The sequence below is a fragment of the Phocoena sinus genome, chromosome 4 (genome assembly GCF_008692025.1).
Source record: "Phocoena sinus isolate mPhoSin1 chromosome 4, mPhoSin1.pri, whole genome shotgun sequence".
Lineage (NCBI taxonomy): Eukaryota > Metazoa > Chordata > Mammalia > Artiodactyla > Phocoenidae > Phocoena > Phocoena sinus.
This window is the reverse complement of record NC_045766.1, coordinates 127,902,063-127,918,104: the sequence shown is the minus strand read 5'-3', so window position 1 is coordinate 127,918,104 and position 16,042 is coordinate 127,902,063. Positions and strand designations below refer to the sequence as shown.

The window sequence follows — 16,042 nt, the reverse complement described above, 5'->3', positions numbered from 1 at the left end:
AAAGTAGCCCCTTTCCGAAGAACCTATTCTAGGAAACAGACAAGGAAATGAATAATTGTTATACAGTGTGATGACTTTTGTAATAAATGTGGTCATTAAATGTCATGGAAGTACATTAGAAGGTAGCCTAACCCATTTGAGTTCAATTTGGAAGAAAGAGGAGAATTAACCAGATCTATAAGGAGGAAATAAGCATTGCAGACACACCAAACTAATAGTGCAGTGGCCCAGAGGCAGCATGGTAATTCTGGGAAATATAAGGGTTTAGGTATAATAGGACAGATGGTATGAGAGCGGAAAGGCGATAGATTAGTCTAGAGAAGATGATAACAACCAGCTTATAGAAGAACTTCTATTCCATGTGTATTAGTATTCTTGGGCTACCATCGCAAAACTCCGTAGACAACAGAAACTTACTTTCTCAATTCTGGAGGCTGGGAAGTTCAAGATCTAGGTTTCAGCCTATTTGCTTTCTGGTGAGAACTCTCTTCCTGGCTTGTAGACTGTTACCTTCTCACTTTGTGCTTACATGGTGTGTTTGAGGGGACAGGGGTAAGAGAGAGTTTTCTGGCATCTCTTCTTAAAAGGACACTGATCCTATTAGATCAGGGCCCCATCCTTATGATTTAATTTTACCTTAATTACCTCCTGATAGACCCAATCTCCAAATATAGTCACGTTGGGTATTAAGGCTTCAATACATGAATTTAGACAGTGGCAGGGAACACGATTCAGTCGGTAGCATAAAGAGTTTAAATTGTAAATTAAATTCAGTGGGAGTCTACAGAAAAAGCATCAGAAGGTAAGAGGCAGTGATCAGAGGGGTGTTCTTGAATGAGCCTTCTGGCCTAAGTAGTTGGGCTAGAGCCTGCGGGAGCCTTTACAGACTATTTTGGTAATTTTCAAGGAGAGACTCAAGATGGTCTAAACTAAAGCAGTGGCATTAGAAATAGAGAGGCAGGGGTCGAGTCAATAAGTGTTAAAAAGAAGTGGATTTGAGTAAATTAATCCCTTCTAGCAGGAGGAATATTGGGGCTAAAGTTTGGGCAAAAAAAGTTGGGGAGATATGCAGGAAATAGTGGACAAAATGGATCATAAAGGTGCAGTTAAAGCTGGCAAGGAAGCCTGGGTTGCATTGTGCAAGGTTTTAAATGCCAGGCTGAGGTTGGCATGCCTTTTAAGTTTTGCAGGAATGGAGGAATCCTATAAGATCTGGGTTCTAAAATGTAATTGACTGCAGCATATAGGTAGGGAAGTCACAGGAGACGAAAGGACCATTTAGAAGCCTTAGGTGATAGTCCAGGCAGGAGGGAACAATGGAAGGAACAAGAAAGAGAGGACATCTACGTGAGGCATTTGGTAGATGGAGTCAGTGACTTACAGTGACTGATCTGATGCGGCAGGTGAGAGACAGGCAAGTTAATGATGTCACCAGGTTTCTTATCCATCACTTCCAGTTTCTTGCTTTCTGGAATTCCTTTCTCAGTGCATTTTGTGTTTTTCTGTGCCTCTAGATTATTGAGTTTCACCAGATATACCACAGAGAGAAAGACTGTGTTATTTGTTACAACCAAGGAATTTGCTTGACCAAGTAGAGATTATGAATGTGAAAGATAAGAGTAATGTCGGGGGAAACACAGGTGATGATTTAACTGCACCTTGGTGAAGTAAGTTCAGGAATTGGAGTGTTTAGATATAGGTTTGAATTGCAGCTCCACCAGTCTCAAGCTTCTGATTTTGGACACTAATGACCCCAGAGCTTTAATTTCTCCATCTATTAATTGAAGTGTTTTCCCTTAATCTCAACATGTGTGTAGCTGGGACAAACCCATAAACCACCTGGTCCAAGTTCCTAATGCTATTGATGAAGGAAAGTAGTCTCAAAGCATATAAATAATTCACGCAATGAATCTAATTAATAGAGTTGAATTTAAAGCATCACTATCTCTAATCAGCTTCCATCTCCATTCTCCAGAACGACGACTCTTCTGAGCATCTATTCCCCTCAATCTCCAATGTGCTCCATCTTTCCTTTCTCTTCTTCTTATCTCATATTTACCAGGATAAGTTCCCTATCTTGGAACTCCGGGCCCAGGCTACCTTTCCAGCTTCCCCTGTTCATCCTCCACCAGGTCTATCCTGTACTCCAGCCACAAGAAACGTGTTGTCATTTCCAAAACAGACCCTGCCTTTTCCCACCCCTGATATATTCACGAGTCTTTCCTTTTTTGAATACCCTTCCTCTAACACTGTCAGACTCTTTTTCATCCCTCAAGATCCAGTGAGCTCCTTTGAAACACCTTTATTGATTCCCCCAAGGAGAGCTTGGCAATTCCTCTTCTGAACTCCCTCAGCAACCTGTTCAATCTGCTTCCTTCTTGACATGTCTTGTTTTGCTCACTAGATCATGACGTTTCTTAAGGGTCAGGGTCAGATCTTATTGTATTTATTCACCACACTGTCAGCACTTCACACAGTGTCTGGCAGGTTGTGGACACACAATAATTGTTTTAGGAATAAGTGTACCTGGATCCCTTGGTCCCTAATCCAGCAGAGCTCCATGTTTTTTTGTGTTACCTAGTTGTATCCAGAAGCATGGACAGAGACTGCAGAACATGGGTCATTGTCATGGTTGGCCTAACAGACCCTATTAATGTAGTTTCTGCTGAGGTCCAAATCAAGATCTCTGCTATTGGGGGCTGCTGTTTAGGTAGCCCTAAATCCCTCTTCACTAGGAATCTGGTAGACAGATAGGTAGATACCTGAGACTAGTTAAACCCTCTTCTCTGCCCTTCCCTTGAGCTCTGAGCTTGTCCTTACCAGGGGGTAATATCTGCAGAAATAGAAGATGCTGCTATTTAACTCCAGATTCCCCCATACAAGGTACCCTGCCTTCATTTTGGCTGCCGTTACCACAGCTGTGATGATATCTGCTCTTATCAGCCTTCACGTTTCCTTCCTTCCCTCAGCGCATTTATGCTACCTGAGAGACCAATCTCACATCAAGACTAGAAATCCTGCGTCTCCTGTTATGCCTTCCACTTTGCACACTCACATCGGCTTAGTTCATTTTCCCCACCCAGTAGCGACCACTGGGATTTTCCAAGTTGTATTAGCTTCTGGGCACCTGCTTCTCAAGGTAGCAGACTTTGCTGGCTCCCTCCCCGACCCCACTCCATCCACAAGAATAGGTCTGATGTATTGTGAGCACCAGTTAAATCTCTGCATGCTCTTGCAACCCTTACATTTTATTAAATCTTCCATTGCATTGTTGTCTACACGATATCAATATCATGATAAGATATCAATCCTGCATAAAAAGAACCATCTTTAACATAGCAGATATAACTTCTCTTCAGATTTACACTTACTAAGCAGAAGAATTCTTGAGAGCACTTTTATTTTGTTTGCCTCTTATGTGGCTACTGTATGTGATTTACATTTCTTTAGTATCCCCTGCTTCCAGATTTGGAAGATAGATGGATGGGTTGACAGACGGAGAGACAGACAGACAGATAGATAAATGCTATTGCCCCAATGGTGTCTTTACTCTTTCTCTGAATTAAAAAAATTTTTTTTCTATAAATTTCAAATAAGGTTTGCACCTGTAAATGTTGTTATAAATCACCATCAGAAAATAGACATGAATGTGATGTGCTGTATTCTTAATAATTTGATGCACAAGTTGAGTTTTAATGCAATTGAGTGAACATTGCCTCCCAAAGAAATACAGGCATTCGTTGTATAACTTGAGGAAGAAACCATAACTGAGCTGCCACGGTTTGAAATTGCATGAGTGAAGTGGAAAGGTTGCCAGTTTACATAATTACAGTTACAGAAATATAGTCTGTGGCTATGCAGTCAAGGGTTTAATCAGTGTGATTAAAAAAATAACTGCTTCTGTTCATTATTTTGTCACATGTACAAATTTCCATGGCAAAGGGCCAAATGCATTTAATGCAATTCAAGGATGACAAGGAGGTTTGATGGGCTCTAATGAGCAATTGATTAGCAGTAAACAGAGAGAGATTAAGAATCCACATTAAACTCTATTCAGAACAAGAGGGCCATTTCCATTAGCTGTGGCTGTTCATCCGAGCTTATTAATGAAGTAAGGAGTAAGAAGGGGAAACAATTCTTCGGTTTTGTTATTTGAACCCCAAATTGTGAAGATAAACATAAAACACGGTTTAAAAAAATATGCATGTGCAGAAATAACCCACAGTGTCCAGTAGTTCACTTAAACCATGACCTGGGCCTTGGTCTTAAAGCTACTAAAATGACTGGGGGAAAAATGGATTAAAACATGTATTGTACTATATAATTATCTCAAAGACTGATTGTTATGCAAAAGTGTGTTCCAATTTCAATTTTAAAAACTACTAATTTGTTCTCAACAGCTGTAATTTGAGATCCCATGGATGACATATGAGGATACCCAGGAGACATTGGGAGGCTATTGTTGGTTTGGTGACTGGATTCACCAAGGCTACTTGGCTGAGATTTCTACTGTCTGCAGCTATAATAATATGGCGGCCACAGTGCAATTCGTCACAGCTGGGATCTCATAATATACAGAACACAATAAGGACCTGAAAATGTACTAGGGAGATCGTAGGGTATACCTTTTAAATATTATTCACCTTAACTGGACTTTTATGCAGCTTTTTATGCAGAGAAAAGTTAGCAGAGTATGTTGACATTGACTAGGCGGCATTAGTTATGTAGTAGTAATATCTCGTGCTGGCTTCCTGCAGTCTGTTGAGGTCTTGCTAGCATACAGCATATTAAAGGTATGTGACAATGTTCAGTAAGGCAAAAATCTGTATAGGATAACCATCTTTTCTCTTGGTCCTGGGAGAATAAAAATATTAGCTCCATGTCATCAAAAAAAAAATAAAAAATAAAATTATGTGAGGTCTACATTGCATCTGACTATATGTCAGAATTCACCTCAATTAAGCAAATGTTTGTTGAGTTCCTATTATAAGTCAGGCATTGTGGTAGTTGGAGATACAAAGATAATAACTGCAACAGAGAGAACACTTATTTCAACTAGTAAATAGTCATTTTTCACAGTAATTCATATTTTTTTAAAATTCTTCTGCAGTTATTCACTTATGGCTTTTGCTTTGGATAGAAATATATATACTGTCAATTAATTTTCATTGAAAACAGGAGTCAAATACAAGAAAGTCTAATGTCCATTAATACTCAAATAGCACTTAATGGAAAGCTTATCATTACAAATCTATCATGTCAAAAAATTTGGCTTATATTTTCTTTATATGCTTCGTAATTTAAAATTGTCTTGTTGATGTCTCTTTCGTCTAATTTGATCATATTAACCATTAGCGAGGTGTGATCATGTTCCCCTTTGAGAATCTCTTAAAAGCTATGCAATTTCTCTCCAGGAGAACAGGTAGGCTCATTTATATAAATACAGTATATTACGTATATTTTCTGAGAATTGATCAGGTTGAAAAACACTACATTAAACACTGTGGGAAAGAGTGTATACATTTCTGAAGACACAACCTATGAAATTACAACTCAATTTGGCAATTAAGAGATGATCTTTTGAGGAATTACCCTTATAGATTAAAATTTAGTTTCTTACCCAAATTACTGGGAAATTTATATTCTGCCATAAATAGGTGATTGCAATTTGCCCCTGTGATGGAAAACAAATTATTAGACTTGGCTTCTGATAAATTTAGCAGGAATTTAGGTCAGAATATTAAGGCTTTCCTAAGCGTGACTGTATGTGAAAGTGATCCATGGCATATGTGCCTGCATATACAGAGTACAGCTTTGTTAAGGCTGCGACTGCTATTGTAATGGACAAGCCACAATCTTATGACATCTTTTAAAACGTAATTGAGTCCCTTCTGTGCTTCTGGGACCCAGAGAAGCTTAGAAGAGCCAATGCTATTAGTTTGTCTTTGGAAGGTTTCCAGAGCTGAGCAGGTGATACCATAAACATATCCCAGTGTTGACATTTGGAGTGAGCAAGTGGCTCTACAAGGTGGCTCCTTCTGGATGTAAATTGATTTTAATGATTTCTTTCTTTCTCCCGGGCAGGATTTATGTGGGCATCACTCATGTGACACCCTGGGAATGGCAGACGTTGGGACCATATGTTCTCCTGAACGCAGCTGTGCTGTGATTGAAGATGATGGTCTCCATGCAGCCTTCACCGTGGCTCACGAAATTGGTATGCAGTGTCTTTTCTCTTCCCTGGCCAAATCAAACACTTGTAACAGCTGCAACAGGAACCAAAATACTTGGCAATTAATTCCAGATTTCTCCTGGTTCAGATGCAGCATTGGGGATTACATTTGTTTATATTTGTACTTTTAGGGTTAACTAATAAGAGGGAAGGAAAACAAAGTCAGGCATACACAGAAGATATTTCCTTTCTGTCAGTGCCATTTAAAAGTTTAAGAGAAATTCACTAGTGCTACTGTCTTTTGAAGCATCCATAAAGGACTCAGACAAAATTTGTCACAGTTGACAATGGAATGCAGAGATGTTTGCCTTAGAAGTTACTCTATTGATTCATCCAGGGCTAATCAGTTTACACAGAAATTCATCAGGTTTTATTCCACTGTGAGTGATAATAGTCAGCTCCTGGAGAAGGTAATCAATAGATTATGGACAGCATTCCTGTCCTGCTTTTAATAGCAAAGCAAATGAAACAAAACCTAACAGTTACCAGGGTTGGTTTTAAAATGTCACTTACCTGGTGACATTAAGAAACTCATCTAAATCCTAAAACTAGAAATTTAGGACTGAGTTAAATATGAAAAATATCCCAGCAATTAGGAATATGTGTTTCCTAATAATTGACCTAGCTACTAGGTATATAAGAAGTTAATTTAGTACTTAGGATTAAATGTTAGAATTATACCCATCTGGGCTCAGTTCTTGCTAAAGTACTTTCTACCTGTGTCATGCTGGTCTGATTATTTAAACTCTCTAAGCTTCAGTTTTCATATCCGAAATATAGGCATAATAATGCCTATTTCATTGAATTATTTCAGGGACCAAGTTGGGTAAGTTACAGATACCAGCTGTTATTTATATCCATATACACTTCTGTTTATCTTTTTAATTAACTAGTTCATTTACTTTTTTTTTTTTTTTTTTGAGGTACGCAGGCCTCTCACTGCTGTGGCCTCTCCTGTTGCGGAGCACAGGCTCTGGACGCACAGGCTCAGCGGCCGTGGCTCACAGGCCTAGCCGCTCCACGGTAGTTCATTTACTTTTTAATGTGTCACCTTTTAGCATTATCTTTTTGGAGGCAAAGTATGGCTTGATAGTTATTGTACTTTTTTGCTGTATGTTATTAAGCAGATTGTTTTCTTAAGCTAAAATCATAATTTTAAAATAGAAATTAAAACTTTTTTCCCATAATTTTAGTAGGCAAAGAACATTTCACAATGTGTTGATTTTTGGCTGCTATGTTTTCTTTTGGGACTTAAAATAACTTCACATCAAAAATGTAACTGTATAAGTCAGTATATTGGAGCAGTAAAATAGAAATTAGCACTTAAATTCCAGTTCGTATGTATTAATCATGATCTTAATTCTCTTAACTGACACTCTTACCATCTAAGCAAAAAAACACAAACATAACATCTTAATGTAAATAACTGTCCAATAGCATCACTGATAACAATTCAATTTAATACTTTATTAATTGAGCATCTTTAGCTTCAAGATGGAATCCCAGCTCTGTCTCCATGGTCTCTTTTTATCTCAGGAAAGAGATTCAGACAATGAGTCTCCATTTCTTCCCTAGAAAGTGAACTAATAATGAATGAGGCATGGCTCTCTGGTGGCTGCACTAGAAGACCTGGTATGTCTGAAAGTGTTTTAAAAACACAAATGCCATTTGAGCTTTGGGGCTGGGATTATGTCTTCACCTCTCTCTTATTCATGCCTATTAAACTCACTGATAAAAAATACAGCCTAACATTGATCCTTCATTGATATTTCTTATATATCTCTGTATGTGCATGAATAAGTGGGAGAAACACAAGAGCCATCCAAGGCAATATTCTGATTTTGCAGCAAAGCTAAGAAGAATTAGTTCAAATACTCAAGAGCATTGTAGTGACGCAGAGACAATTGAAAAAGTACACCAGTAATTAATCACCATTATTCAGAGTGAGAGAAGTTCCATAAGAAAAGTTCTAAGCCCTGGGTAGGTAGAGGCTGGTTCATCTCACACTGAGTAGAGGAATGATGAGAAATAAGCAACAGTGCTGCAGTGAACATTGGGGTACATGTGTCCTTTTGAATTATGGTTTTCTCAGGGTATATGCCCAGTAGTGGGATTGCTGGGTCGTATGGTAGTTCTATTTTTAGTTTTTTAAGGAACCTCCATACTGTTCTCCATAGTGGCTGTATCAATTTACATTCCCGCCAACGGTACAAAAGGGTTTCCTTTTCTCCACACTCTCTCCAGCATTTGCTGTTTGTAGATTTTCTGGTGATGACCGTTCTGACCAGTGTGAGGTGATACCTCATTATAGTTTTGATTTGCATTTCTCTAATGATTAGTGATGTTGAGCATCTTCTCATGTGCCTCTTGGCCATCTGTATGTCTTCTTTGGGGAAATGTCTACTTAGGTCTTCCCTCATTTTTTAATTGGGTTGTTTGATTTTTGATATTGAGCTCCATGAGCTGTTTGTATATTTTGGAGATTAATCCTTTGTCTGTTGATTCATTTGCAAATATTTTCTCCCATTCTGAGGGTTGTCTTTTTGTCTTGTTTATGGTTTCCTTTGCTGTGCAAAAGCTTTTAAGTTTAATTAAGTCCCATTTGTTTATTTTTGTTTTTATTTTCATTACTCTGGGAGGTAGGTCTAAAAGGACACATGTACCCCAATGTTCATTGCAGCATTATTTATAATAGCCAGGACATGGAAACAACCTAAGTGTCCAATGATAGATGAACGCATAAAGAATATGTGGTACATATATACAATGGAATATTACTCAGCCATAAAAAGGAACAAAATTGGGTCATTTGTAGCGATGTGGATGGACCTAGAGTCTGTCATATAGAGTGAAGTAAGCCAGAAAGAGAAAAACAAATATCGTATATTAACGCATATATGTGGAACCTAGAAAAATGATACAGATGAACATATTTGCAGGGCAGGAATAGAGACGTAGACGTAGAGAACAGACTTGTGGACACAGGTGGGGAAGCGGAAGGTTGGATGAATTGGGAGATTAGGTTTGACATAAATACACTACCACATGTAAAATAGCTAGCTCGTGGGAACCTGCTGTATGGCACAGGGAGTTCAGCTCGGTGCCCTGTGGTGACCTAACATGTGGGGGGTGGGTGGGGCGGGGAATTTGGGAGGAGGGAGGTCCAAGAGGGAGGGTATATAGGTATACATAGAGCTGATTCGTTTCATTGTACAGCAGAAACTAACACAACATTGTAAAGCAATTTTACTCCAATAAAAAAAAAAGAAAGAAGCAACAGAGTGGAATTGTGGCATCGACCGCCCATGAGATCATGAGCCCTAAATCCTGACCTTGTGAAAAAGAGATTACAGATTCCATGAAGGAAGGGCTGTTCCTTCAATCCTCTAGTGATCCATTTTTACACATTGACAGCTTCTGGTTTCTTTGTAAAGAAACCAATGTGGCAGTAAATGCAGCTTCTTTGAGGCTGCATTGATCCCCAAGGCAACTGGACTGGAATGAAGAACCTTCCAGCATCATCTTTCCCAGCCCTCCTGAGTTCCTAAACCAAGAGGTTATGCAGGCAGGCAGCAGTCAGAGAGGTAGGAAGCCAGTTGCTAATGAGAACATTTTATTAAAACTGTATATGTACAATAAGAACTTTTCTTAATAATACAAGAATAGTGGACATAGTTTTATAAGAGAACAACGTGGGAGAAATGTGGGTTTCTTTGCAAAAAAAAATCATACCTAACTCTTTGATGTCTGACTATGCTCTGTGTTCCCTTTAATTTCTTGTTTGGATCATTTCTATTTACTTCTTTAGAATTCTCTGTAATTCATTCTCCAATCAAACAGTGCCTACTTAATTTCCCTTTTTCCATTACATGTGCCCTAATCTGAGAAATTTAATGTCTGGGAATAGGGGGATATGGATTTAATTTCCCTTTTATAAAGGGATCTGGCTTTCATTCACTTTGTTTTCTAATTGCTTTATTTTTCTTTAATTTCACTTTTCACCTAAATATTGTAAACATGTGTCATAAAGTATAAGCCTTAAAAATTGTAAAGATAACCTTACAAAATATTTCCTAATCATCTGTATACAATTACAGAGCTTTGCTTCTGCAGCCAGTGTGATCTTGCTATTCTGTTTCTAGCGCTTTATTTTTAGATTGTTGCTTGAAGCCATCAGCTTGAATTAACTATGCTCTGGATTCTAATTCTACTCTGTTCTTCTTATGTAATTTCCTCCCTTCCCTTTTATTAGACATTTACTACTTTCCAAATTTGGAGGTTACATATCCAGGCTACATATGGTGATAAAATGACGTTGTGAAACCTCGGTTTTGCCAGAGTGTTTTGAATTCGCTTCAGTCCATTCCAAAATGAGCAATTTGCTTCATGCAAACAGTGTAAATACATTCCTGTGCTCAAAACATAAGCTGTGGAGAAAATTTCCAGGATGTTCGCATGATCTTTCTACTTTATTTTTTCTATAAGAAGTGAAATTATATATTTGATTAATACTTTTATTAACAGATTTAAATTCCATTTCACATGGAATGTCCCACTCACTGCTTCCTCTTTCTGTACATAGTGGTTTAAAATACAAAGTCATTATAGTTGAATAAAAAGTTTTTTTGTTCTTTTACTCCCTTCATCAAAAAATGCCCCTACATTGAGAATTATGTAAAATGTCAATAAACAGAGGCAAGCCTAAAGTCTTTATCTTGTACCTTTTCTACCCATGATGTTAAAGTCATAATGAAGTGACTTAAATGAACAGTTCTGAAAAGTGACTCTTCATGTGCCACGTATAAACGGGAGCACTTCTCTTTTCCTGCTAGTTCTTTCCAAAAAAAGAGCTAGATTCTGGAGATGCATAGTCAACTGATGTCAATACAGGCTTCTGGAAAATAGAGTTTGATGCGTCTAGACTCTGCCTAGACAGTAACAAATTGCCTGCCATCTTGCTATGTTAGGGGCACGTCAACACTGAGTAAATTGTTAGGACGTTTAAGAAAGTTGTTTGAAACTATCAAGAACTCAGTCCCCCATCCCTGGACCTTGGGTGGAGGTAAGAATTTTTACAATCCAAATGTGAACTGTAGCAAGTTTCAAGTGAATGTAAGTTTACATTTGGAGTTTATATTTTTAACTTGTCAAACTTTTATTATCAGCTTTCAATAATAAAGATTTCACCTGCTGCACACATGGCTCTCCAACATAATAATTTTACTGATGTTAGGCCAGCTTCTGATGTGCTAGGGGGAGCAATCTGATTTTATTTAGACTAATGAAATCCATAATTTGCAAACAGGCCGAAGCTTAACCTTAGAGTAGTTAATTATAAAATGTGCTAAGTGAATCTCTCCACCATGAAAGTCTCCAAAATGCTCCCTAAGCTAAAATCAGGCAAAGTGTCAGGGCCAAATATTCAGCTGGAGGCTTAGGAAGTGGTCGAGACACAACAGTATGGCTGCATATGTTTTGCTGCAGTTGGAGTGATTCTCTGCGGTTCTCTGGTTATGTTGATCTGCATGTGACTCTGCTCCCACCGATGATTAGGTTAAACGAGCCCATGTTTTGAAAAGCTGCAGAGGCCCTGGAAACACCATACACCAAAGCCAAGTGCACAGAATCAGATGTCAGGACTGACTGTGAGATGTGAGGTAAAAGGAAGCTAGGTTTAAATTTGGTATTTACCCTCAAACCCATAACTTTAATCAACATGAACTGAGCGTTTTTTTCTGTCCAGTTTGGAGCAATGCCACACTGTGTCTTTCTTGGCCCCCAGATGAAAGGTGGGAATAGGTCTTTGCTCCATGTCCGGAGGCAGCATTGAAAGATTTAGCGTTTAGTATCAGTTGGTTTGTTTTTAAATCAAATCCCAATTCGTATTTCTCTAGGGGAGGCCTGTAGATTGTCTGTCATGTGTGTGGAAAGCCAACAAGTTGAAGGTGGCATAAAATAAATATATCACACACTTAATGAGTGATTTTTCCTCTTATGAATAGAAAATTTTGCCTTCTCTCACAAATCAAGAGTGTCTAGTAATATCAAAATTTATCAAAGACTAGAATACCCATAAGTAAAGTTATAACAAAACCAAGATATTAGTGAGAACAATGAAGTTAACTAACTATCACTGGGTATTTATGTTTGTCAAGCACGTATTCTAAGCACTTTACATCTTTTATATCCTTTAAGCCTCACAAAATCCCATGAGGCACGTACTATTAATGAGTCACCCAAGAGGGGATGCTGATACACAGAGAAGTTTCAAAACCTGTCTAAGGTCAACAACTAGTATACTGCTCAGGGAAAATTTGAACCCAGTTCATCTGGCTATAGAGCCCAAGATTTGGACACTATCCTATAATGGTTTACTAGTGTTCCTTTTGAAGGAGATAATCCTGAATTTGATTCAAAAAGTTATTGACACAGCTATTTATAAGGTGAAAAAATTTGTTTTCTTCCTTCTAAATTACATCATTGATATAACGTTTAGTGTTTATGTTTAATGTTTTGAAATGGAAGTTTTAAGAGTTTTATCACTGCTACATAAAGATTTGCATTTGAATAGACACATAGGATCCAATTATTGGAGCTCCTGGTTTCCTTCACCAAGGAGTCTAGATTCTGATCCCATGTGAGCTTTTGACTCTCTTTTCAACCTCTGGCAAGACCTTCCTGCATCTCAATAATCTTAACTGGAAAATTAAGTAAAAATAAAAACATCACGTCATTAAGAAACAGATGCTTCATCTGAGCAGTGCTTTCTTAAGTAAACACATGACAGAGCTTCTTGTGACATTTTTTAAAGATGTGGTGCTATGTCTCCTTGTCTATTGGTCAGTTTGGGGTCAGGAGACAAGAGCTTGAAATTCTGTTTAATTTACAGACCAAAGTTTAGAAAAACAACCCAATTTCCCTCCTGAGGTTAATGTTATAAGTCATCCCTAGTTGTACGGTAATAACTGATTTGGATAAGAAGCTGAACCAACATTTTCCTTTAAAGTAATGTGTCTTTACCCGGGTGTCCATTATCTCAGATTTTAGAACACCAGATTCACTTGTGAATTTAAGGAGACAAGATGCTTTTTAAATCTACATTGTGAATGTCCAAGACGAAATTTATTTAATGAAATGTCACCCATTTACCAATTTTAAAAGACCATTTCTGTCCTAGAAAAATTATCAGGAGACTAATTGTTTGCTATTTCTGAGCTAACACTAAACTCAGACTCCTACCCTACAGACTTTGCTTTAATGTAATTTACCATGAAACTCATTTCCTTAGCATAATTCAAATAAACTCCTTCCTGAGGTTATTTTGTGTGATGGGCACTCAGCAGGACTGTTGTATTTATGACATGATTTAATACATATGTGTATATGTATAGCTGATATATAGCTGATTCACTTTGTTATAAAGCAGAAACTAACACACCATTGTAAAGCAATTATGCTCCAATAAAGATGTTAAAAAAATTAAAAATAAAATAATAGGTCAGTATTTTATACAGAAGCCCATTTAATTTACACCTTGAGTTTTACTAATGATTTCAAACAGCAACACACAATTCTGGAGGCTGCATCACTTGGGAAAATACTGAATTGGACCCCTGCATTACTCTCTAAATTTTACTGTGACTTCTGTAATACTTAAAAAAAAAAATTTAGTGTGTGAATATACAAATGCCATTAACAAACTCACCCACTACATAACTGTGTTTGGTCCTTAACTCTGTCGGGATTTTAGGCGAGAAGTGGCTTCCAATAACAGGAGTCAAGAATTAAAGATTCACTAAGAAAGATATTGTTGTAAATAAGATTGCCTAACTTCATTAAGGCCAACAAACCGCTCTTCAATCTTTTGCATGTCTACTGATTACAAATGGTTCCAAATACAAATGCTAATGCTTCCTTGCAGTGAGTCTTTGGGACCTCTGCTTTAAACCCAGACCTTGAATTGTGGTCCTTAATCCATATCAGTCCTGTCCTCTCACTAGGATTTTTCACAGCCTATTTTACTAAGGTAGCTTGGTTGAACTTCCTCAGATCTCTTCCTTTACCTTTTCCAAATTGACTTGAATCTTCCTCTTTTCCTATACCTGGACTAGAGAAAGAAGTATCTCCTCTGTCTTTCAAGGGAAAGAATCGCCTTTCTCTGTGGCTTTCTGGAACCCCTTGCCCTGACTCCTCCAAGACCTCACCCCTCAACTAACTCTGGTCTGCATTGCTCTAAAAACTCATCATAAAATACATTTTGATTAAAAAACAATACGTTATTTTAGGAGTTGTCAATATTTTCTCCAACATTGTTTTATTCTCTGTGGCACACGTGTTTAAATCTCAGCTGCACTAATCCTGCCCAAGGCTGCTTGTGGGAGAAATCCTTAATCTCTAATCTTTAAACATTTCTGTGGATGATTTAGGAACAGTCTCTCACTGGAAAAGTCACTCCTAGGCAATCAGTGACATCGTGATAAATTCTGATTAAGCTCTTCACAGCATTTCCTTAAAATGTGTTGTTGTCAGCCATGACATTACATTTGAAATTTCCTAGATTCCAGAATTTTCTCTGTTAATAAGCTTTGAATAACATAGTGTGTGATCTCTAATGTAAGTGTCCCTTAAAAATAGCATATGCTTTTATATGTAACTTGTCATTTCAGGGTTCAAAGATATTGGCAGATTTCAGACTGACATTAGGTGTCCTAGCTTAATGATTGGGGGAATCGCATTTGAAAATGCCATTTCTTTGGCCGCTCACAGCCTTTAGTATGCCTGTCACGTCTCTCCAGAAGAGCTTCCAGACATCACTCACATTGTTCTTCCATTTCAATTCCTCTTCAGCTCCTGAAGGGAAATCACATGGGTCTCTCTTGCTGTGCCCTGGTTCCAGCTCCTGTGGCACTGGCTGCCTGTTTCTTTGGGTGCCTAAACGTTCTTCACATTGCCCATGACTCTCTTTGTCCTTGGGAGAGCATACCTCTCCCAGCCAGCTGACAAGCTTTCTTCATGGAAAACAGAACTTTCATCCTCCCTCCAAGGAGTCTGTCTCTCTCAACTGACCCTCAGGCAGTCCCTTTCTGACTGACTCTTGGAGATCTTACAAAATTCACATCTCGTCTCAGCTCTTGCTAAAGTGGAACTGAGATGTGTTCATGCCCAGAATGGCAATCTTTTCTGATGGCCGTCTAAGCATTTCTTATATGTATCTTCAGCAACAAGTAAATTACATTGATAAATTAGCAATTTAGGGGCCAGAGTGCATGTCAAAAGATTCATTAAAAGAGACCAAAATATCTTAAAATAAATTGCTTTGCTTAGATGATTGATATTTAACATTATAGGCTTCACCATTCTGTATAAAAGAAAAAATGGAGGTACTCTCCCAGGTCCCTCAAAGCGAATTTGGTGTTTACCACCTGGCTTGTATTTATATCGGAAATCTAAAATTTAGCCTCCAAATGAAGGGAATATCTCTTGATGCAGTAATACAAAGGCATATAAAAAGTGCTATTTATTTAGATACATTTGGAGGAAAAGACTATTACTCCATTAAATAAATATAAATATCTTATGAAATCGAGTGCAAAGATCACATTTTTTAAAGTAGAAAACCTGGATTCATATTATAGAGGTCCCCTTAGGCCACTTTCCCTTTCTCTTCTATGCCAGGGGGGAAAAAACTCAAGTATGAAGCTTCCACACTAATGCCACAGTGTTAGCTGATAAACATTCTACATTCTCAACAGTGTTTGATATACTAAGTAACTTCTAGCAGTTTTGAATAGGACATGAATGAAAGGTTCT

The 16,042-nt window shown here is 37.9% G+C and overlaps 1 protein-coding gene across 1 annotated transcript in view; it reads left to right on the top strand.

Moving 5' to 3' along the window:
* ADAMTS5 (ADAM metallopeptidase with thrombospondin type 1 motif 5) overlaps positions 1 to 16,042 on the top strand; it is a 50,175-nt gene that overhangs the window by 7,224 nt on the left and 26,909 nt on the right. The window contains exon 3 of the mRNA XM_032631004.1: positions 6,085 to 6,217. Coding sequence (XP_032486895.1) covers positions 6,085 to 6,217 — 133 coding nt within the window. The remainder of the gene's footprint in view (positions 1 to 6,084; positions 6,218 to 16,042) is intronic.